At 37.6% G+C, this 24,247-nt stretch overlaps 1 protein-coding gene across 2 annotated transcripts in view; it reads right to left on the reverse strand.

The window, feature by feature from the left end:
- Positions 1 to 17,533: 17,533 nt before the first annotated feature.
- Positions 17,534 to 24,247, reverse strand: part of LOC309694536 (vasoactive intestinal polypeptide receptor 2-like) — a 77,351-nt gene continuing 70,637 nt past the window's right edge. Inside the window, exons 13-14 of one of the 2 annotated variants that reach the window (XR_014272895.1) lie at positions 19,844 to 23,777; positions 17,534 to 19,812 (exon numbers count right to left, since the gene is read on the reverse strand). Coding sequence is in view for 1 of the 2 variants with exons in the window: in XM_082514696.1 (XP_082370822.1) it covers positions 23,607 to 23,777 (171 nt within the window). In the remaining variant the exon portion in view is untranslated. Of the gene's footprint in view, positions 23,778 to 24,247 lie in introns of both variants that reach the window. The other variant, XM_082514696.1, reaches the window with a different exon arrangement.

Here is a 24,247-nt window from a genome sequence, read left to right on the forward strand (position 1 = left end):
AGAATGTCTGAAACAGAAAAGAATCAAGGTGGTGTGGTGGCCTTTATCCCCTTCCTAAACCAAGTAGTTGCATAACCCTAACCAGGAAGTAAAAGTGCATGCAAACTTATAAGGAACTCCAAGGAAAACACAACACAGCTTCACAGCCTGTATCACTGTCTCGTGCTTTGTGACCCACTTTTTCAAACTTCTTATGACCGCAGGGCAAAACAGTCTTCATGTTTCTGAACATGTCGGAGTTTTAAAGAACAGCTTTGAAATTCTCATGAGCTGTTCGCACAAAAGAAAAACCACCATCATAATGTGGCTATCCTTTTGGCGCCAGCTGTGGGCTCATAGCTGGAGCTGAACAAAACTCCCTGATAACAACTGTGTTTAGACTGTTCTTCCCACTCTATGCAAGGTCACCTGGGTTGGCTGGTAGACTGCTTACTTAGCCTGGCAGGGCGAAGGACACTATCTCAGCTGAACTATGGACACGCACACACATATACTTACACTGATAAGCACTCACTCATCCCCCCTCCCCTTCCAACGCCTTCGATGCTTGTATCCTCCTGGGGAACACGGTCGGGTTTGGGCCCCCGCTGGAGAGTCGGCGCACTGGCAGGATGGCTGCTGTGTTGCCTAGGATTACTCCTCATCCCCTACCCACCCCTGTTGCTGGTCACGTGCTCTATAATGTTGTACTGTGGACATTTATGTGCTTTCTGTGCAGAGGAGTTTTTTTGTTTCCTGTTCTCATGCTGTCCTCCTATAGCCCTTTTTTCCCTCTTGTACTTTCCCATTGTAGTGTACATTTCAGTGGTTTTTCTGTAATGCAACCGTTCTCTGACTTGTATCCCCATGTGATGTCTGTGTTGTGTGTGTAAGGTCGGGGGCGGGTTCATTCCACTGCAGGGCCACCTGCCACTGCATGTGGCGAATAAAAATTTGAACTTGAACATGACACACTTTTGTGTTCTATTTTTCAGTGGAAGCACTTTTATGGAAATTAAGATATTTTAAAGCCAAATAGCAGCTACTTTTAGCCATGCTGGCATGGCGGTGTCAGTCAGTTGGTCTGCCACTTTCACCACGACAGTTGTGCAGACTTTTGTGCTGCCCAGAGAATTTAGCGGGTTTTTGTTCTGTCAAAAAACTTGAAGGTGAATGGGTGCAAATATCGACAATTTTATCTTTTAACAATTTTTGATGCATTTCCTGCATTATTGTTGAGTTTGTATTCACAGCTGAAATCCATCCCTGGATGCTGTGGTTGCAAGGTAAGTGTCATATCTCCCAAAAAGCCCACCGAAAACATCTTTGTATAACCTACTGAGCATTCAACACATCTGTCAGCTGCTGATAAACAGTTAGAAACTACATTCAAAAAGTTGAGGCCCCAGAAACACAGGATGGAACAAGTACAGTTTTTGAGAAGAAGAAGCAGCTAAAAACACAGCCCGTAAACCTGCCCCGAGTTCGTACTGTGAACAGTTTTTGTCATTTTAACATAAAACCTCTTATAAAACTACAGCAACTGTTTATTGTTACCAATTAGGTTAATTTGTTGCAGTCTAAGGCAGATGTGTATTTCAAGAGTGTGGAAGGCAACACGATGAGCTAAATAACCTACATTATATTTTAAAAAGGAGACAAATATTAGCTTGGAGGCCTGTCTGATGAGATCTGTAATGTGCAAACTGGGACTTGGAAAATGAGATCATTTACTTTAAACTCATAAAAAGAAATATGCAACTTGTGACTTATTTAGGTCGTTGTCATTCCCAGGGCATAAGTTAATACAGTTAATAATGTTTTGTTAAAGCAATTGGTGTCGATCATTTACCCACAAAATGTTTTTTGGTGGAAATGCTTCATGCACAAGTATTATTATACCATATATTAATATTTATGTCAGTTTTCCAGTGTGAAGTGGTACCGATGAGAAACTGATATTTTTAATTCAGTAGTTTCTATAGATTCAATCTAATAGCTGTTAGCTCTTTGACCTAGCCAGAAGGTAAAGAAAGTAAAAAGCAAGTGAAAATAAAATGAAATAAATCCGCAACTGGACAAAAAAAGCAAAACATAAAATCAAGGTCTCCTGGCGGACCAGTTTATTTCTTTGTGGTCAGTATCATCATGTTTGACATGTCAAGGCACCAAACTAAGACAGAGGTGGCTTATAAAACACTACACTACATCAGCTTATATGGACCTGTGCACGCTCATTAATAAGAAAAAATGTTTCTACATTGTGAACAAATGTGACAACGTTGTCAGCTTTTACCAACTCAGATGTCTTCAGTCTGAACTTACTGTTATTACACTTTAGAAAGTTGCCTTTGAGCAAATGTACCACCCCACAAGTCTCGACCTGGATGGACCGAACTGGAAGCTGTTTCTCCATCTTGCTTTGAAGTTGTGTTTGTTTCAGACACCCCCTGAAAACTGCCCACCTATACTGTTTCTTTCTTCCCCCTTTTCTCCTGTTTAATTCATGTACAGCGGGACACTTTTGTCTTTGGGGATGAGCTGAATGGTGATGTGTTCTTCCTCTGGGTTGTCCCAATTTTGGTTATTTGGAGAGACTGCAGACCATTTTGACTGCATACCACCCTTCTTTTCAGCAAACAATATAAGTTGAGAGTGCTCAAGAATATGGGAGAATATAGAGGATGTAACCTTAAAAAGGCTTCCAGCCAGTTGTGTTGAAATAGTGATTTAACCTTGAGAGACCACATTACTTTAGAGGCAGAGCAGGGACGTTTGTGACTTCATGGCTCTGTTTGCATTCATCATACCAAAACAGTGCTTACCTTAATGTAAGCACTTTTGATTTTTCATTTTTATGTTAAAACAAGCTTCATCATCACACTTCAAACTGATCTTTGTGCCATGTTTGGCTGCCTGAGAAAGGACTTATCCCTTGAAACTGGACTTGCTGGACACTTCATTGTTTACCAGAGATCAGTACCAGAGATATAGTATTTGGGTACATGTTTATTTGTCTTTTTATAAGGAACCCCATTAGCTTCCACAACAGTGGTTGCTAGTCTTTCTGGGGCCCAAACTATCAAATACAATCAAATAAGATATTACACAATAAAGTGGATACTAAATATCCGCATAACTTGACTCTTACATCCACAGTAAGGTTTTACAGTTGTGAAGCATATAAATATTTATATTTATATAATAATAACAAGTTTCCATTACAAATGACATTGCCCTTTTACAGTATTTCTAATAAATTAAATTTAAAAGCTGCCTAAATAGGCTTTTAAGTGATTTTTAAAATTATGAATAGAAGCCAATTCTCTAATTGCATAAGGCAACTTATTCCAGTGAAAAGATGCTCTAAATATAACAGAGTTTTTCAAAAAGTTACTTTTAACTCGAGGAGTTAGTAAATTGCGGTTTGTTGAAAATCGTGTACTGATTATGTATTTCATCTGGATGCTGCGACTGAGCAGAAAAACAATATGGTGTGTTTACCAGTATTGCTTTCTTTAAAAATACAAGTAAGCCATAGTATAATTTAGCTTGTACAGAAAGCCAAGAAAGTTTATCATGGATTTTATTGATATTTGTATAATATGAACACCTTAACACTAATCTGGCCGCCTTGTTCTGGACTAACTGAAGTCTGTTCAGATCGGTCTTATTAGCTGCTGACCAAATGATTGAACAGTACTCTAGATGAGATAATACTAGTGCATTAATGACATTTTTCATAACTGAAGAAGTAATATAAAAGCTTTTCCTGGCCATAGCTATGCCCTGTGCAGGAACTCCAGCAACACTTGAGGTAAGATGAACACTTTAATAATTGACTAACGCGTTTCGGCTTGTGGCCTTCATCAGGGTCATAATAGCTATGCCCTGCCCCAATTTTAATAGTCAATGTGCTGAGACCATGAAAGGTGGTGGTTTATGGTATGGTAAGTAATTTAATCTGGGTGACCTGTTCTAATACCGATCCAGCTATGGAAAGATTTAGTTGTGGGCTGTTGACTAAGCGTACTCTACTTCCTATGAACATATATTTGGATTTGGATACATTTAAGCAAATCGTGTTGTAATACACTTGTCATTTCGACACAGTTGCCACATGGTAGAATCATCAGCATACATTACAAGATGAGATTTATCCAGGACATACGGCAAATCATTCGTGAAAACTGAATAGAGAAATGGACCGAGACAGCAAACATAGATCAAAATATAGTTCAGCCATTTTCTTATTCAGCATTGTTAGAAAACAAACAAACTCTGCTGGTTCTGGAAAAATTCTGAAAGTTTCAAACACCTTAAACTTTTCATAAATAGCTGAAGGAATTAGGAAATGTGCTAGACTTAGAGAAAATTAAATACACAACATTAAACAAAGCAAGGCTTAAACAAAGCTTTCCAAAAATCTGGTTACCCATCAGCAGTCTGATTGAAACATTGAAATTAATTTAATGACGTTACAGATTAATGATGTCATACAGTATGAACACTTAAAAGTAATGATGTAATTTAGTCTGTCAGTCCATCACTGTTCTGTTTAACAATCAATGTGTTTTTATATATTTGTATTTTAGACCCATTTTGTTCACTTGAACTTCAAACCAGGTTTTTAATCCAGCTGTATGTCAGGAGTCAAATGCAGAACATTTAATTACAATGAGTGTTTTATTTCTCGCCATTGTTGTTCTGGGCTGTGGAAAGTGACTTTGTTTTGCGTGCATGTCAAAGCTTTTTGTGTTTTTTGTTTGCTGAAATCATTGACATTTTTGCTTTCACCCCAATGCAATGGTGGCGAGTCGAGTTCAGTTTGTGAAACTGCACAGCAAAAATAAATGACATTCAACCATTCAAAAGCAACACCTCTCTCTAAAAAGATCATGCATGTTAATGAATAATCCTCTGAACCCACTGCCACAAGTACGAAGCTCCCCATTCGGTTAAATCTATTAACATTCAATATAAAGAAATGAGACCATCAACGATTGTCAGGTTCACTCGGTGTGTTCACAAAGCCAAAAACAAAACGTGATCAGTTTTTGACACAGTGCAAAAAAATGATGTGATGCTAATGTAGAAATGATCCTTTTCAGTTTGCAAGTCTGCATTTGAGTTCACTGACTATGTCAGGGTGTGCTGAAAGAAGACCCAAATGATGGACACAAAGAGGTTAAAGAAAACAATCCTTTTATTGGCTGATACAAAAACCCTTCAAAAAGAAAGAAATGAACAAAAAGAAAGAGAAAAGAGTGGCAGATATTATTATCTGTCTAACCCTGGAAACAGCGAAGAAGACTCAAAGAGGAAGATGTGCATCCTTCCTTTTTTTCCTTTTTTAAAATTAGTTTTTAATTTTGTTTTAGCTTACTATAAATACCTTGGCAACTAGTCTGTCACATAGGTGAGACACCTAATGCATAATAACCAGAGATTAACTTACAGAATCTAACAAAATTAGATTTTCATGTGACTTCAATAAGGAAGATGTGTTCCATCATTTTCATTTCTCATTTCTCTCCGTGCACTACAGACCCTCTGACAAAAACACCCAAACACACACTGTGCCTGCAGCGAGGAGCACTCAGACCTTTACATTGGCAAAACCAGACAACCACTCCATGAATGCATGGCTCAACATAGGAAAACTAAATTAACCCTTGTGTGGTGTTCGTATTTTTGTTACTCAGCCAGTGTTCATGGGTCTGGTGGACCCACTAGAGTTTTGGCTTTCCAAATTAACACTATCAAACAATTTTATGTTAAATTACTCAACAGATGTTTACTTCATCCCAATTACAAGACATATGAATAGCAAACATGGTTAATTTTTTCCCTTTACCTTTGTTAGATCACATTTATGAATTAATGTGCTTCTCGTTTTTCTTTTATATAAAATGTTATAAATAAATCAGTTATAATCAAGTGGAGTGAGTGGAAAGACACAACACATTTACACGTGAAAAAATAATTAATTGTTTAATTTTTCTTTTGAAAAAAACTGAACACGGGTCTCACAGACCCGAACACCATACAAGGGTTAAACAGAGCAAAACTAACTTTCACATTATCTCACATTTTCACATTATGTTATAACTCCTCCACTGAACCAACAACATCGCGACCAAAGCTGTCAGACTACAGAGTAGCAGTACCTCAATAGTTTGGCTCTGCCCACAGCTGACAACAGACTCTGTGCAGGTAGAAGTCCACACCTGTTAGTGGACCTTTAACATGCTATGACCACTGAACCCTTTCCCCTTCAGCTAGAAACCTGCACTTAAAAGAGAAATGACATTATTTAGAGGATGTAAGGGTTCATAGATGGTTTAAGAGAGGGCATCTGTGTCCACCATCGTTGAAAGGAACTGGTTGGTTACAGCATCAACTATCAGCCATCTACGATGAAGTCTTGAGATACTTTTCCAGGTCTTTCAACCCCCACTCACATCAGTTGACCTCAAAAGCTGGCATAAAGTCTTACAGAGGCTTCACATGTTTGCCCCGGTGATGGTGACCTAACATTTTTCCCATCCTGGCACTTGACGACTAACATGATTGATAGTGGGTCACTCACCCTCAGGACAATCTCAGGGCTCCCCATGAGCTGTTTTACAAGTGAAAAAACATATTGATGAACCTACAGATGCATAGTTCTCTTTTTAAAGCACTCAAGATGACTGCGACCTGGATGACTGAGAACCTACACAGACACGCTCCATCATCTTCTGTCTCCATTAGTTGTGGTGATGTGGGCTATTCTTAGTGTGCTTTTTTTCTTCATCCCGTCCATTTAGCCATGCTTTCAGAGGAATCTCATTCAAACTTTTTTGTCCAATCAGCTATCTGAAGACATTCTTAGAGCCAATCAGCCCCCTTCTTTGAATGCATCATATCTGTCTGCGCTGTGCCTGTCACTCCTTCTCAGGCGTCTGTCTGTGCAGCCTCGCTGGTCTCCACCTTTGCTCCCTTTGGGTTATTTCCAAAATCTCAATCAGCCATCTGCTTATGCCGCTCCATCACCACCCACATGTAGACTGTGGGGAGTCTCATCACCATCTCCTGCCTTCATCTGTGATTCTGTTCTATGATGCTGCTTCTCACAGGAGTCTAACCACAAAATGTAGCGTTTTGCATCTTCTCATTTTTAATTTACATTTTAACCTTTTCTTATAAATGATAGATTCAAACCAGCATCTAACATTTCCTATATAATCTGCACAGCTCGGGGGTGGTCATATGAAACATTGAAACCGCACAGAAGTTTCAAGAGAGTTTAATTAAAAAACAAAAACTGGTATTTATAAAAATACTTTAATGTGAGGGATATTCATATCTCAGAAATTATTGCTCATTTCAATTATTTAGCATTGTTTGATCACTGATGTTGCTTACCTGCAGACTTTTAAGCCTAACGTGCAGATTAATGCTGTCGCTGTGTTCTCACTGCAGGTTTTCTGACAAAAGGTGGACAAAGAAATGAGAATTTCAAGAGCGAGGAACATTTGTTAGTAATTCATCCTTTGATAATACATATTGCGCTTGTTCTTTCATGTGCGTTGTCTCTCTCTGGGTTGTATTTTTCACATTGTTATGCATTTTATTGTAAGTATCATTTATAGAATAGCAGAAGAATTCAGAGAAAAAATTTTATAATTGTAAGTGGCAACTATAATAAACTCTCGATGTTATTAAATGTTAGATACAGTCTGTCTTGTACTTATTAAATCAGCAATGATAGACTAAAGGCACCTTCAGAAGCTTTATAGGGCACATCTTTCCACAGAGAACAGAATCTCCTCTTTTTCTCAGAGCTCCCTGCCAGGAGGTACTAATTTGCTGTCAGACAGCTCTGAGGGACCATCCATAATCAGAGAAAAAAGATTCTTTCATGTGTGACAGCGACAGTGAGTGGTGATGTTATCCTGAGGACGCCAGCCAGGCCTGTGTGTGTGTGGTGTGTGTGTCTACCAAAGACATATTGACTCTAACGCAGTCTGACATGAGAATCCAGCAGGCTTCACTGCAGTTACAACACAGACTTCCCATCTATCACTGAAATGTTTGATAGCCAATTTGGACTGAGTGTTTGATGCCTTTTCCATAATCTGTCCTCATCTTTATGGGAAGTACACAACCAGAGACAGGCTGCAGCTCATTTTCATCCCGAGGCATTCGTCGATGTTTTTAGTTTTACTGTTACGTACAGCGCCTTTACATATTGACCACCAAGAGATACAGGCCGTGTTTCAGAAGTCTGCAAAGGCTCTTTCACAGGAGGTGGTGGCAGGTTTATTAGTCCAGTCACAGCTTTGTCAGCCAGCTGAGTTTGGTTTGCATCACATTTGGACAGTTTGTGTTTTCACTTAGGTTCATCTTCTTCCACTTCCTTTTTTACTTGTGTCAACAACACTTTTACTAGCTGACTAGATCTTGGCATTAAAATGAGTTGGATAAGGTTAGAGAAAAAAACAAAAACAAAGCAATAGCATTCACTGACGTGTAAAAGCTGGAGATATTCACTCATGCTATAACGTCACATGCTGCCATGCTTCTCAGAATCTTATTCTATCTTACATTTATCTCATTTAGCCTATAGGAACACCTCATGATCCCACAGGAGGCACCGGAAAACTTTGCAGTTCTTTAGATGTTGTTCTGGGTTCTTTTGTGGCCTCCTGGATGAGCTTGTTGATTATTCAAAGTACTTTCGAACTGTTTGTCAAGGAACAGAATTTAGATTTTAAAAAATGCTCACACAAACTGTGGGGAAATTATAACTAATATGGTTAAAAATACGTTTTTATGTGAGAACTTTTGGCTTCATCACGTTATGTACAAAAAGTGAAAGACCTGGAGGAAGTACAATCACATCAGCAGTGTGATGATGCTGTGGTTAGCTCTTGTGCTGCACAGCAAGAAGGTCCTGGGTTCTCCTCCCACTGCATAAATAGGCTGTTTTGCTTATACATACATGTTGCAGTTTCATTTAAAACAATTTTAAAGATGCAAATTTAACAGATTCTGCATGCAAATGGCTTAATTTAGAGCTCAGCAAACCAAATGGACAGTCTCTTTTTTTTTTCCCTTTTTCCCCTTTCATCGATGTCCAAGATACACCGAATAGAAATGAGACTAAAATTGAAAAATCAGTATTACTCTCTTTCCTCTGCATACAAAATATGTATTTCACTGCTGTTCCAAAAGAAGCTAAATTTAAATCTAAAAAGCCTTTTTGCCGTTTTCACTGCACTTGATGCTTGTTCATTTGAATTTCTGTTCACTTTGCAAAAGGCTCACAGAGATCCTTGAAGAAAAGGATGTAACAGCCCCATTTGTTGACAGGGCCAAGGTCAACAGAAACACAGAGAACAAATCTGACTTTCATTTGAATCGATTGGTTTGAACTTGCTGCAAGGTGATGAGGTAGAGTGTTGACTCAAATGATTGACAGTCGCCTGATAGTTGCAGGTTTGGCCACGGTCTCAGACACTTCTCAGCTGTCATTGGCTGAAACAGAGTGACAGCTCACCCTACGACTCCTCTGGTCTTTACCATAACAACGTGTTCCCGCACGTGACCTTTGAACCCTGGCAATGTCAAGCGTCCACCAGCCAGGGACTGCCCACGCCGGGCTGTCAGACTTATAAACCATTCACTGTTGCATGCTCAAATACCATGCCATCTCGTCCCCTCAGAGCTCTCTTAGACTCACATTATTCAAGTGACATGCAGAGATCACATCAGAGAAAAGAGCGCTGGCTGAAACGTCTCCTTTTCTTAAGTGTTATTTCCGGTGTTCCAGTGTGACCAGGAGTGAGAGTGCTCTCAAACCAGCACTGCAAATTTTAAACCCTAACCTCATATTTTTGGCCTGTTGTTCTAATTTTACAAACTAAACATGCCTGCTGGGTTTGAAATATTATCTTACTGCTTGCTGATCAAAACAAATGCAGCCGTGCATTGATAAATAAAAGTCTGGCTGAAGGCTGTGTAGAAAAGAAAGAGATTGGCAGAATTTCAAGAAGTCACAGGCATCTAATATCCGCTCCCTGCACCTGCTTATGCAGTGGAAATGATGCATTTTGAGAGATAATGGCATCCATCACATCACGTCCTCTCTCATTACATCCTGTCAGTTCATGTTAACAGATACCAACACAGAGATAAAGCTGTAAGTGTATAAAACACTATTACAACTTACAAAAATAAATGACCTGGTTTTACTGAACAGTAGGTGACAGCAGATGACTCATAACTCATAACAGTTATATGGATGCATGAGTGTTTTTTTATGATTGTTTTCAAGCACGTGTTGCTTTCATTTCACAGACACAATAGAGAAATACTGGATTTACAGAGAGTCTAAACTGTATGATAGCCATCACAGAATAAATGGAGAAAATGATCCTAATGTAAAACTTTTGTAAAGTTAGAAAACAAGGAAATGATCATTTCTCTACAAATCTCTTATATTTTGCAAAACATCAGTTACTCCAAAGTTACAACTGAGGTTATTATTAATCTTTGTAATAAATATGATGTAGTGCATCTAATAAAAATTATTTATATGCTATTATAAAATTGAAACCAATCTTTTAATACCAGTTTTGAATAAACATGTATATGCAAGCAGGTGGGATGACGGCAGGGGCAAAACTGAAGTGAAGACCAAAAATGCACGCTGTTTTGTTTCATTCTTATTTCTCCGACTGTTTCTAACATTTAGAGATCAAGACTGTGTTTGAACTAGTTTTCAGGAGAAAATGTTGATTTGGGTCAAAATATGAAGAGTTTGGGAGTGAAACTGGTCTCATTATTGCCATAATGAATATGCTACATGATCCTAACTAAAGGCCGACCTGTCTTTATCTCTGAAACTGAATTATTGCTGTTGCTGTTGTTTATTAAGTCAGCAGCATCACAGCCATTGATGTGTTTCACAAGAGCGCCATAAAGTCATTGAAATGTGTTGTTAATTTGCAGTGGATTTATTTATATTATTTAACTGGAGTGGCCTATATGGGCCCTTTAAAAAAATGTACTTACATCAAATTCCCAATGAATTTACAGTCAGTAAATACAGACTAAAGATCTCTTCAATGTAGCTGTGACTTGACAAATCCCGGTTGAAGATATATTCTTAAATGTGCAAAGTTCTTTTTGTATATCTCAACTAAAAATACAAATCAAAATGTATATAAAGTGGAGACAAGTCCCAATTTGATCATCCAGAAGACTGTGGTTCATGTTCATTTTTCCATTTTGTTTTGTTTTCTTCTCTTTATGCAGATTCATTTTTATTTTCACCTGATTTTTACCTTTGCTTTCACTGGCTCTTTGGTTAGATTCAAAGAAAGGAAACTACGTGGATAGGTTTAGTAAAACAGTGTGGTTTGGGTTAAAATGGTAAAACCAAGGAGAATAAAAATGCTTTTTATATAGTCAAATAAAACCGTTCAGTATCAGAACGTTTAAGTTTTATAAATGCTGTTTTATATAATGCTATAATTCTAAATGAATCCCTGAGCATGCAGGGAAAAATAGCTGAAATAACATCAGTACATACTGATGCAAACTCATACTTGCAGTGTGGAAACAGTTAAAATGTTTATGAGCAGTCAGCACTCAGCTACAATGCTGCATTTCATGCAGGGGTTTTCTGCACTGTGGGTGAACCTATGGACATGTAAACATGAAATGTCCTAGCTGACCTAAAAGTGTCAGAGCAGCTTACACAAACAAATGAGACGCAGTGACCTTGAACCACGAAGGACAAGAATTTTTCTGCCACTGTTTTTAATCATTTTATTCTTAGTTTTCTCTTATGAATCAAATATTTACCCTAAACCTCCTGAGATGTACGTGAAATTCAAAGACATACAGCTGCTTGTTGGACCTAGCCTGGAGCTCATTGTGAAGTGTTTATTCTATGTAGGCATGTCCAGCACAAATAATTAAAATCAAGGGGTTCAAGTAGTTAAAATGTATGAGGTGTTAGCCGGAATATAATAAGAAATTAGGATCTGAATAGTGATGTATTCTGAAATGCAACAGTAACAGCTGATGTGGCAAATTCAGAATATGTGGCCCACAGCAACAATTCATTTTTTTAAAAGTAAGGAAAGCAAACTTTGAGTGTGTAATGTTTGGTTTCTTTCCAGTTGGAATTATCTGCACAAGTGCTACAAGCAAAAAAAATAAAACCCCCAAACTGCAATTCCTTTCTGTCTGATCTGCAGAGTATGCAGCAAAAATATTGAGGTTTGTGAGGACCCAAGCACAGATTTATGCAGATGCAAACTGGAGTAAACGAAACAACCAATTTAGTAGGCAGTAAAAAATAAAGGATGTAAGGGTTAATAATTCCTAGTAACAGAAACCTACACAGGAGAAAGAAATGTAGGAAACACGACCACTGACATACAGGATACACTAGGAACAACACACAGACACAAGAGTAAGTTGAACAGGACACAAGAGAAAACTAAATAAGACAAGAGACTAACTAGAAACATGAATAACAGAACTTTGGGAAACAGACGCAGGACCAGGACACTTTCATCTTAATATGGTACATTACTATCAGCACCAGCAGACTTCAGGTGGATTAGCTTTTATGGGAAAAATTCAGATTCCTCTCACATGGAACTGACAAGACTCCTATTTGCAATAATGAAGGTTTTTACTATGAAAACTGGAAAGTAGTTATTTTCTAACACAATCAGTAAAAGCTGTAATCAAAGCAAGTTGCTTTAAAAGTCAAGAGCGTGTCTCCCTGTAAGAAGAAATTCTTATTAAAAGTCACAAAAAAATGGTACTTCTAAAATACAAAAACCTCTAAAAAAGATACCTGTATTTCTAGACTCAGTGGGATTTGATGTTTCCCAGAATACTTTTGTTATTTGTGTTTGTTGTAAAATAAAATCAGTAAAATTAGCTTTAAATCATTAAGAATTGCAAACTTTGCCCTTGAGTAATCATGCTTTTAAACTCAGTATCAAAGTAATTCATCAGTAATTATCAGTACATTCAAATGTAATGGAGCTTATGGAAGAACATGACAAAAACAACCTGACACAGAGTTGAGCAGCAAAATCCAAATTAAGTTCTGCATAAAAAATCCAACAAGTAAATATAATTAATGCAAAAAGATAAATAAAAGGCAAAAAGACTCACAAGGAGATCAGACCCATATGGAAAAGAAATAAAATAAAAAAACAACTTAAAAAAACTTATAAAAAGACTTGCATCAGCTTTAGCTTGCTTCATATAGTGATTCATATAAGGCTTATATGATTTACTCATGAAAGTGGCCACTTCCCAGTTAAACAGATGTTTGGTGCAGACAGATGGAGCAGCCAGATGGCTGACTCCTCATGCGCACTGATCTGTTTCTCACTAGTTAACCAACTGCTAATTTGAAAACATGCCGTTTGAAATGTGGCCACGGGATAATTCAAGTGGATCGCTGAGTGAAGGAACTGAATGAGAAAGTGACACCATCTTACTACAGTGATTCCATCCATGAGGAATAACGTTTTCATGCATTATACAATTGTAGGACAACATAGCAGAATAATGATCCAAATAACAGAGCACAAAAAGCAACAGATGTGTTTAAACAGGAATGATCCATATTCACACAAGACGTGAGAAAAGGCCAAGCCTGCACATGTCTGAGTTTTCATTAAGTGGCATAAATTATCTGTCAAGAAAGTTAAATATGGATTTGAAAGGGTTTTAAAGTTATGCACTATGATGGCGTTTTAAGCTTGAATTTGGCTGAAGACCAGGGGTTATCAGAATAAGGGGTAGATTGTATGGTGTGTAAAAGATGGATACAGCCAGTGTGATGTCATCCATCAAGCTGAGCATTTCTTCTGTCATCATCATGTTTTGAAACTACATGTGATGAATGAGGGGCAGTTCTTACTGGGAAACCAAGAACCACTTATTTATGAGATAGGTCCACCCTAAAACATGCCCTCCGAAAGTGTTTAGTCCAGTCACAGTTCAAGGCAGCACAGAATCATTTTCCCATTGATTTGTAATACCAGGTGATAGTGGGGAAGTAGAACTCAATAAGAAATAAAAACAGAATCGAATGCAATCTCACAGACTTGCATTTCATATACAATAGAACACAGAAAACAGAACAAAAGTGAGAAATTGCACCATTTTAAAAAAAGACTGGTGCATTTAAAAAGAAAGTAAATGGTACAAAAAAAGAAACAATTTGCAACTAATTAGATTGATTGTTAACTTGTCATTAACATGATTGGATATAAAAAGAGCTTTTTAAAAGAGGCAGTTTCTCAGAAGTAAAGATGGTAAAAGGCTCAACTATTCACAATGTGGGCTAAATATATATATTACACTTAATATATATATTAAAATTACACTGTGACAGTTAAACATCTGTATCAGTTACAGTTTATTAAATGTCAGGAGTCAGTTAAATATCTTCAGGGTTGAATGTTTTTGACATTTACGTTACAGCCTTGATTAACACTGTTCACTTCCTCAGTCTCCTATTTTCATTTTTGCCAGCTAAAGAAAATGTTATAAAGAGTCAGTTTCCCCCTCTGGAAGACCGTAGTTTTCATACACAACAACCAGCGATGTGAAGTGCTCAGTCATCACCCTAACAGGGACCCCCTCATCCAGCCAGCCTGTTCCCTCCCAATTAGCAGCATCTTTGCCTCAAGTGACTCTGTCAGCTCCAATCAAGGCAGCCCGTCTTCTCAGAGATGACTAAACATCCAGCTCGCCTCCTCAAGGCTGGGCTCCAAGGACAAAAGAGCCAGCACGTCAAGAAGACATGAGAATGGATAAAAGTGAAGAAAACACGGGGAAATTACTAAAAGCCTAAATATGTTTCTTTTTATGCATGCATGTTCCATCTCTGATGCTAAGAGTCATTCATTTTTAATAGGACTGGGATTTTTGGAAGTTATAGTTGTAAAACTGTAGTTCGTTATCTTTTTAACACTGGTGTTTTGTTAGACATGATGCTCACGGTAAATTAAATCAGTGTTGTGGCATGTTTGCACATGTAGTTTAAGTAGCATACAGGGGAAATTAGCTTTAAAATATCTGGAACAAAGTTTCCAGACTTCTAACACAGTTTCAATCAGATTTGATTAATGCAGTTTTTAAGCAGTTATGTTCCTGTGACAGTTAAGATGAAAATTATGGGTCCTGCTCTGTTTATTTCGCTATTAGCACAGTCTAATCACCAAAGGATGTCCACAATGGCTTCTGAGTGCTGAGACGTGCTTCAAGAAGGACTTTGGTATATACAAATGCAATATTTATGATAACTCTGTTTACCCTCATAGCCAGGTATTAGAGTGGGATTTGGCAGGTTGGGGAATCCTGAAGCTGTTTTTAAAATTTGAGAAAATCATGCCTGGATGCTTTTCATGGCTGCCCTTTCTCATACTGCAGGGAACATCTGGCTTCAGATGCTTTCTCATTACTGGAAATACTCTCCCACTCACTAGGTGCAAATGAACCACATAATCAGCAGCGCTACTCACATATCGACACAATCCAACATCACACTGGCTTTTTACTATGGTTAAGGGGAAATTAATCTTCCTCCAACATTTACAGTCTGACGTATAAAGTATAAAGTTTGGCACGCTTTATAATCAAAACCATTAACAGACTAAAACTCAGACTGATGACTACTAACCTAACAGTAGCCCACTCTGCATTAGGTCAAGTTATATTTATTTTAAAGTACAACACCGTATGTCAAACAAAAAAAATTGTTCCCTATTCTCACAGAGAAAGAAACACACTAATAAAGTGGCTGGCTTATTAAAAATCTAAACTTACACCATTGCTTTTTCAATTTTTGTTCTTTTTTCCATCTTCAGGATTAAAGTTGTCAGACTATGTTAAGGTTCTCCGTCATCCAGGTCATGGTAGTCTAACAAGCTTGGAAAGAAAAGCGTCTGGACTAACTTAAGTTTCTTGAAGACGTTTCACCTCTCATCTGAGAAGCTTCTTCAGTTCTAAGAGCAACTGAGACAGAGATGTTCACATGTTGGACAGAGAGACAGATGGTGTGAAAGACTGTGAATGACCATCTTTGAACAGAGGCGGAGGCTTACGACACCAACTGTCTGACATCTATAATCCAGTTTTGGGATCCCTTCCCAGACGCCTTTACAACCGCTCACATCCTGGGTCATTTGATCTCAGGAAATCACATGATAGGGTGGGGCTAGGTTTTACCAATTGGTTCACCTGAATCCTTGGCTGATTGTGACCTACACCCGTTTTCACACCTTGGTTTGTGTGATTAGGTAGAGGATCAGCAGGTCTATGACCCTCTAGGGGACACTCCCATAGGCTTAAAATCTGGGACTTTCCACCAATAGCTCTTAGAACTGAAGAAGCTTCTCAGATGACAGGTGAAACGTCTTCAAGTTACTTAAATAAGTCCTAACACTTTTCTTTCTAAGCTCCTTAGAAAAGTTTTCAGGCATTTAACTGTGTTAATAAAGTTTTTTGACATTATTTTGGACAAAACTATCAGATTTTTGTGTCTATTCATCAAAGGTCTTGAGCCCACATTAAATCATAGCTCCTTAATGCCTAGTCCAGTTTGCATAAAGCAACAGTGCCATCTTTGTGACTTTGCTTTTATTTAACTCACAGACATGAATGCATGTCTGGTCCTGCATGTTGGATTGTTAATTGAAACCGGCAGCACTTATCGGAAAACCTCATCGGGGCTCAGGCAGCACAGCTGCAGGGCATTTAATAGTTTGTAAATGTAGCTGCAGACGTCATTTTGGCCCAGTCGATGTTTCATACTGCTGTGGTGTTTATTCTTCATTACCACCCAGACAAATATATATAAGCTATTTAGTCATCCAAACATGATCAATAGATCCAGTTTGGTGAGTGAAATCAGCTGAAAAGACTTTAGCGCACGGCACTTGTATTCACAACTAGTTTCTTCGACTAAAGCGTGTAATCTACACACTAATTAGTTCAAAAAGTCCTTAAACTGTTCTGATTTTATCTGTTTTGATTTTATATACTGTTGTTTGTTTGTTTGTTTGTTTGTTAATTAGTTAGTTAGTTTATTTGCTTGTTTTATTCAATTTTAAATCATGCTTTTTATTTGTTCTTGTTTCTAATGTCTCTGTAAAGCACTTTGAATCACCTTGTTGTTGAATTGTGCTATACAAATAAACTTGCCTTGCCTTGCCTTGCCTAAAGCAGAACATTCGGACTTTTCTTCAGTTGAATTTTAAACCTTTTAAGCAATGTTAAAAAAATCGAATCAATGCAACACGGCTCTTTACTCTGACTGTAAGCAACCACATATTGGTAGAAATTTTATTCACAACTGTTCCTCAAACACAATATACAATATATTACAAGTCATGGCAAAGATCATGTCATTTGCATAATATGTCTCTTCCATTTTATTGATCTAATATTTCTATTTCTTTGAAAGAATTCAGTATTTGTGTCTGAAGCATGAGATGAAATCCATGATGCATTACTCTAATTAAAATCTGTTACATGTGAACTTCAGCTAAGGAGTCAGAGTGACCACAGTTCACTGCCCATGCTGTTTTTCTCTTATCTGATGAGAGGAATTCATCCTAATTAGAGGGCAGATAAAGGACATTTGTTAGACAGCATTGTGTAAGATGATTGGACCACCGATACAGTCTGTTTGTTTTGACAATAATATCATTACTCAAACAAACATTCATCTTCATTGCAGCTTTCAGATTTTAGCAACGTATAAAAGAGCAGTTCGAGACTACATACCTTCACCAACACGAGGCAGGAACTGAGTCCGTCAGTCTGGATTAGCTTCTGATATTTCCAAGACATCAAGACAGTGTGCCCAATTAGAATTTTAATAACCCTTGCACTAAATATATATATGAAAAAGAGTGTAACCCAGGATTTCATAAGCTTGTTATGATGTGTTTACTTGATAGGTTAGTAAGCGTCCACTGTGAGAAACCAAAGTTGTTTTAAACAACTTTTGCTTTGTTCTGATCAACCTTCAACCGCTGAAACTTTATAAAAGACTAAATAAACCAGAAGCAACAAAAGCAGTGCACAGAATCTGTTTATTTTTTTAATTTTCATTCAAGCTGTGCTTCCATTTCAATGTCCTTGTCACATGTTCGGATGTCTTTTAAAAGAAAACAGTCACTAATTTCCAACCACATCAATCAACAATGAGCTGCAAAAGAGTTTTCAACAGGCTAAAAATAATAATAATTGCAACATTTGAAATGTGCTGAAGGAGAGACTGCTTTAACACATTTTAGGAATCTTCTTTTGGGCTTTGTGAACCACAATGGAGAACTGCCTGCTTATTTGGGTACCAAATAAGAAAACAGGTAAAGGTAAAGACCAATTCATGGTTTCTGCGGACTAAACTCAAACAAGCAGATCTGAACATGTCATGTGCACTAGCAAAGGAGTCTATCGTGAATATGGTGAAGGCTGGATATTTTTAAAGTTCATTATAAAATGTAGTATTCCATAAATGGATACCATAAAGTACACTCTTTGTGTGAGCTGAAGAAGCCAACACATCAAATTTTAACCTTTGATGGTGTAACGGTGCACAACCTGTTTTTTATGTGCAATATTGCTAGAAGAGACAGACACAACCACACACACAAATAGCAACCAAAAACAAGATGTGGAAGTGTCATCAATAAAATATACATGGTGGAAATTTATGTGGTGCAAAAACCAGGTTTTTATGTAAGTTTTTTGGCACATATTCCGTTGTTTCCCTCTGAGGACCCAAAATTTGGGCTGTGCATGAATTTCCTCACAGCTGGCTATGTGGCCTCTTCAACATGGAAACCATGAACTGGCCTTGAGTCAGACTCTAAAATGAATAAATTATAATAAGGCCAGTAGCTACTGTTCTCAGGTGGAATAAAAGCTTCCACGACATTTATACAGCTAGGCTCATTCCTGTTTGAGATGAAGACAGTATCAGCACTGAAGGGGCCACCAACTGCTGGGATACGCTTTAGATTGTGTAGATCAGGAGTCTCCAACTCCAGTCCTCGAGAGCTACTCTCCTTCAGCTTTAAGATGCATCCCTTTTCCAACACAACTGAATCGAATGATTGGCTTGTTACCAGGCCTTTGCTAAACTTGATGGCCTGCTGAAGAGGTAATTCAACCATTTCATTCAGCTGTGTTGGAGCAGGGATGCATCTAAAATCTGCAGGACCAAAGCTCTCGAGGTCTGGGCTGGTGTAGATACTATAATGGGTTCAAAGATTTTAAAAGTAGTTTTCAGAGTCTTTGAATCACTTGAGGCTATTAGTAATGATGATAATTACATAATAATAATTTGCAAGCTTTTGAATGGTTTTGGTTCAGATTAGTTTAAGGAAGAAATGGATAAAACCAACCCCAGTGACTTCAAATGATTTTGAACTGCAAACAAGTTTGGCCCAAGTGTCTAGAATTTTCAATGTAATAAATGTTACCACCCAGAAATCATGTTCCTATCATTGAGGGGACAGACAAACAAGCAATATTAAATAAAATGCAAATTTCCAGAGAGTTACATTCACACAGTGCAATGCTTACAATGGTAGCCTTTATCAATCATCTTTTGCATGACATTCATGGTGTCTAAGTACAAATACATGTGTTCAGGCGACATGATTCGTAGCATCACGTCAGTAAACATTAAATATGAATTCACTCGGCAAGTCAACACTGTGTGGTGTATATGGTTTTGTAGACTCTCAATCATTTGTAGTCACATAGATGTTAAATGACACACTGAGTAACATAGTGACATCTTTTAAGGTACTTGGTAACACTTTCATTAAGGCAACAGCTTTGTTTTGAAATTACAACTGAAATTTCTGTACAATTAAACAAGTTGTTTAGTTAAATTAATCGACATTGATTTCAATAGATGATCACTTGTTTAAATCGTTATTTAAACATGACCAGGTACAGCTTGTTAAGTGGGAACATTTACTTATTTAGTTTCTGTTTAAGGACCAAATAATTTTTTGACAAAATCAGCAGCAGCTGAGCTAAAACCTTAGTATGGACACCTGTACCCACCTGCTACTAAAACTGTTAATAAATATCTTAGACTAAATGATTGCTGTGTTTTTGTTTTGGTGTGTGAGGACATTTCATCTCTCTTTCAAGACGCTTGTTGGGTTGAGATGGGAGTGTGGGATGAATTGCCTGGTGGGGTTCTTAAGACTGCATTCTAGGTTACTGAGACCTGGTGTTTTAAGCCGCCACCTCTGTTTAGTGCTAACTGTTTACAGGAGATACAGACGGCCTATTTTACTCCTGTCACAGACACAGATGAGTCTGTCCTGTTGAGCTGGCTCTTTATGTTGTACCATGCATCTGACTGGTTGTAGGTGGATGACAATGACGAAACAGAGGGATGATATTTCTTCACAAACCAAAAAGTAATCCAGTAATCCAAGGTAACTAAATCCAAGTACTTAAAACTACCATGAAGTGGATTACTAAGAAACTACAAAGACATGTTACCATGAAGAACACAGTTGTCGTTATCTATACTATTCAAACATGCTTTATCTTTTTGCCCCCTCTTTTTTTGTCATTTCCTTTTCTGTTCCTTTCCAAATTTTTAACAAAGCACCATTTGCACCATAGACAGTGAATCCATGCTGCAAGTCTGCTCTTTAGGCATCTCCCTGTCTGTCTAATAAGTTCCCATAAAATAAAAGCATGAATAAAATCCCCAAAATAACTCTTGAAAGAGTAAAGCATCATACATTACTAGTAATGTAATATATAGTATTTTGTATCATCTGCTGATATGCAGAGGATACCATAAAAATGTAATAAATAATAATCGCTTTAAAAACAAAACAGAAATTTCAAGACTCATCTCTGCCTCAGTGTTGTTCACCCTGCAAAACACATTGAAATAAGTTTGGACAAATATCTGATCTCCTTCTAAGTTCTTCAAATTTTATGGACCAGATTATTTGCTGCTGCAAGTATGACTTTACCTCGATGTTTATGTGTATTTTATTAACTATATTTTGTGACACAACGCAAGAACTGAATGCTGATTTAAAATATAGGGACACACACATACACTTAAATTAAAGGTTTGAAGAGGAAACTACTAAAAATAATTCTGTATGCCTTAAATCAAGTGTCACCAGAACTTTTTGTATTGTGCTGACCATTAAATACAACATGTTAAAGAAAAATATAGCACATTGCAAAAAGCAAAAGTTTTCATTTTTTCGCGTTTTGTCTTGACAAAATATACAATTAGAATCTACAAGAAATCACACGTTAACAGCCGTTTACCAAAAGCAATCAAAAAAAGTCAAACACTGAGGATTTCATGCAACTACCACAAAACACTGGTTGCATGAATAAAACCAACATAAAGTAAAACATTTCATAGTTACTTGTATCCACCAGGCACTTCTGCATTAAGTGGTGACGGCCTGGAGGTTCTTCTGCTGAAACACATTAAATGTGTTTTGAAGCGAATTTCTATCATATAAACCTCTTTTTATGTAAGTAATTTTAAAGACAACATTATTTCCCAACACAGGCTCTCACGAACACGTCATCTTGTTAATTAAATGACATCTTTAAAGTGCTCGTCTGTGTTGTGTCTTTAGAACAGGTCACCGAGCACTGTGCCAAAACCATCAGAGCATGGATGAAGAGTTTGGAGCATGCTCAGGACTTCTCAGTGACAGCAGTTTGTTGACTGTGCATTAAAATGAAAGTGTTTTGGAGAACAGTTTGGATTAAAATTGGTACAAAACAACCCTGTGTTTACCAATGGTTTTGTTTTGTTTTTAACCATAAGCCCAGAAACACTGAGCTCATGTGCTGACCTGGGTCAAAATTTCGACTTATTCTTACCAGTAATTTTAAGTATCAAATGGGTGGGTGTGGCCACTGTGGACTAGTAAATGATTCACTGAAGTGACAAGTTGTCACCTTTCCCTGTATATTTGTAAAAAATCAATCATTAAAACTGACCTTTATGTGAAATGGTTCGAAAAAAAAAACTAGGAGAAGCTTATTAAAAGAACAGCTAGAGACACTAGAAGTAAAAACCTAATGTTTAAAAAAATATTTACAAATCAATTTTTACAACTTTATTTTTTTTTTAAATTTACATAACCAAGTTTTTCTATTTAAATGATAATAAATGTACTACCTATGGCCTCCAAAAGGGATAACATATGCCCAAATTTGGGTTTGGAGACAGCTGTGGTAAAAAGGCAACAACAATGACTTGGTACTGGAAGCAAATGCTGTGTTAAAGTTGGGTTTGGACACCAGCATTTCTCACAGATTTTTGGAAATATTCCCATTAGGACCCAGTATGCAAACACAACAGCAACTGACAGGAGGGTGGCGAAACACAAGAGGCTTTAATCAGGAATTTGATAACTTAAGGTGCTTTAAAGAGTGACAGCCAGCTAGGAGCACCAAACAACAGGAGAACATTTGGAGGCTAAGAGTCTATTTTTCTAAGACAAACACCATGGAAAGGGAACAGATGGACTCAATCAAGACAATAATGAGAATAGGAAATTAAAAAAGATTGGAATTAAAATCGACCACATTAAGATCATTCTTTCAAAGCAGGGATTAAACTGAAACAGGGTGAGGAACAAACTCACACAGACACCTGTGATAAGGCTGGGAGAACACAGGAGGCACATGGAAAAGGATTGAAAACATATAAGAAAGAACTAAGGTGAGTAGTTTTGCGGGATTTAATGACAGGACTGTCACTTTGCTGCGTTATTGCATACAGCATGCACGTTCTGGAAACTAAATCCTGACACGGCTACCATGAATTTTAGGTCAGTATCAAACAAAAAAGTATTGCAAGGTTTCCCATAGCCAATCTATTATATTTTACAACATGGCTCCAAAATGACAGCTGGTAAGACTGCAGCACAGTATTACCAGCGGTGTTAAATCGCACAGCAGGCAACAGTTATATAAAGATTTGTATACTGAAACAATCACCTGTTTTGCTTTCTGTTAAAGACAGCAAAAATGGTTCTGGTTTTTTTTGCATTTTTTGCAAGAGCCAATTTAAAGTCTGCAGCACCTAGATCATGCTGTTTCTATTACACGTATATGTTTGTTCAAAAATATAGATTTCAATGCATGCAACATTCAAGTATATACATTTTATATCTCATCTGTGCACAAAGTTCCAGGTAAAACAGTTTAAGGACGTTGCACATGTTTTTCTCTGCTCACGCAGCAGACATCATAGCATAAAGACTGCAAAAAAAAAAAAAAAAGGCTCTTAGCAGCAAACACAGTAAACCTCACTGGACAGATCTGAAAAGTTTTTGATCCACTAATGAGAAACTTGAAGGCTTGCAGAGATTTGTAAAGCTAAAACCAAAATCTGCACTACAATGATGTGCAGGTCCCACCCTTGTGGTACTTCATTTCAAAGTACTACTTTTTTGTATTTTCCTAATAACTTTGTAAAACTATTGGACCCAGGTCAATCTTAAGACTGCATTTTTTTGTATGTTTGTTTGTGTGTCAAAGACCTCGTGTTCTCACAGCACCGAGGTCTCTGTCTGCAGAATGGACTGGGTTCTGGAGTTGCTGTGAAACTGCACCATGTGCTGTGAACCGTTTCTGGAGGCGAAGGTGTTGTTGTGGCGATTCCTGCTCAGACGACAGTTCAGATACATGCTCCGCCATTTTCTTTTTAGCTCACCTTGAACCTTCAGGAACAGGTAAAATAAAAAAAATTTAATCATTTGGATCAACTAAACACCAATATAGCTAAAAAACTTGATCCAGTTAGTCAATGCATCTCATCTGCCACTTCTGGGGGATACTAAAAAATGGGAGACACAGCCTTGTGTGTGTGTGTGTGTGTGTGTGTGTGTGTGTGTGTGTGTGTGTGTGTGTGTGTGTGTGTGTGTGTGTGTGTGTGTGTGTGTGTGTGTGTTTTTTTTTAAATAATTTGATCCATTTGGTCCAGCAACATTTGGCATGATTATGTCTGATTATCTGTGTGATCATCTTATATAAGCCAGGATAAATCAGCCTGCTTAGTTGGTGGAAAATTCAGTTTCCCATTCCCCAGTTTCAGTTGGAGCTCGGGGTTGCAGAATGGTGGCAAGAAGAATGCTGTGAGACCAAATTTAGAAAATCTTTCTCAGCATTTGCATCAATGAGCACCTTCCAC

Source organism: Aulonocara stuartgranti, assembly GCF_965226115.1.
Source record: "Aulonocara stuartgranti genome assembly, chromosome: 18".
In the NCBI taxonomy this organism is placed as follows: domain Eukaryota; kingdom Metazoa; phylum Chordata; class Actinopteri; order Cichliformes; family Cichlidae; genus Aulonocara; species Aulonocara stuartgranti.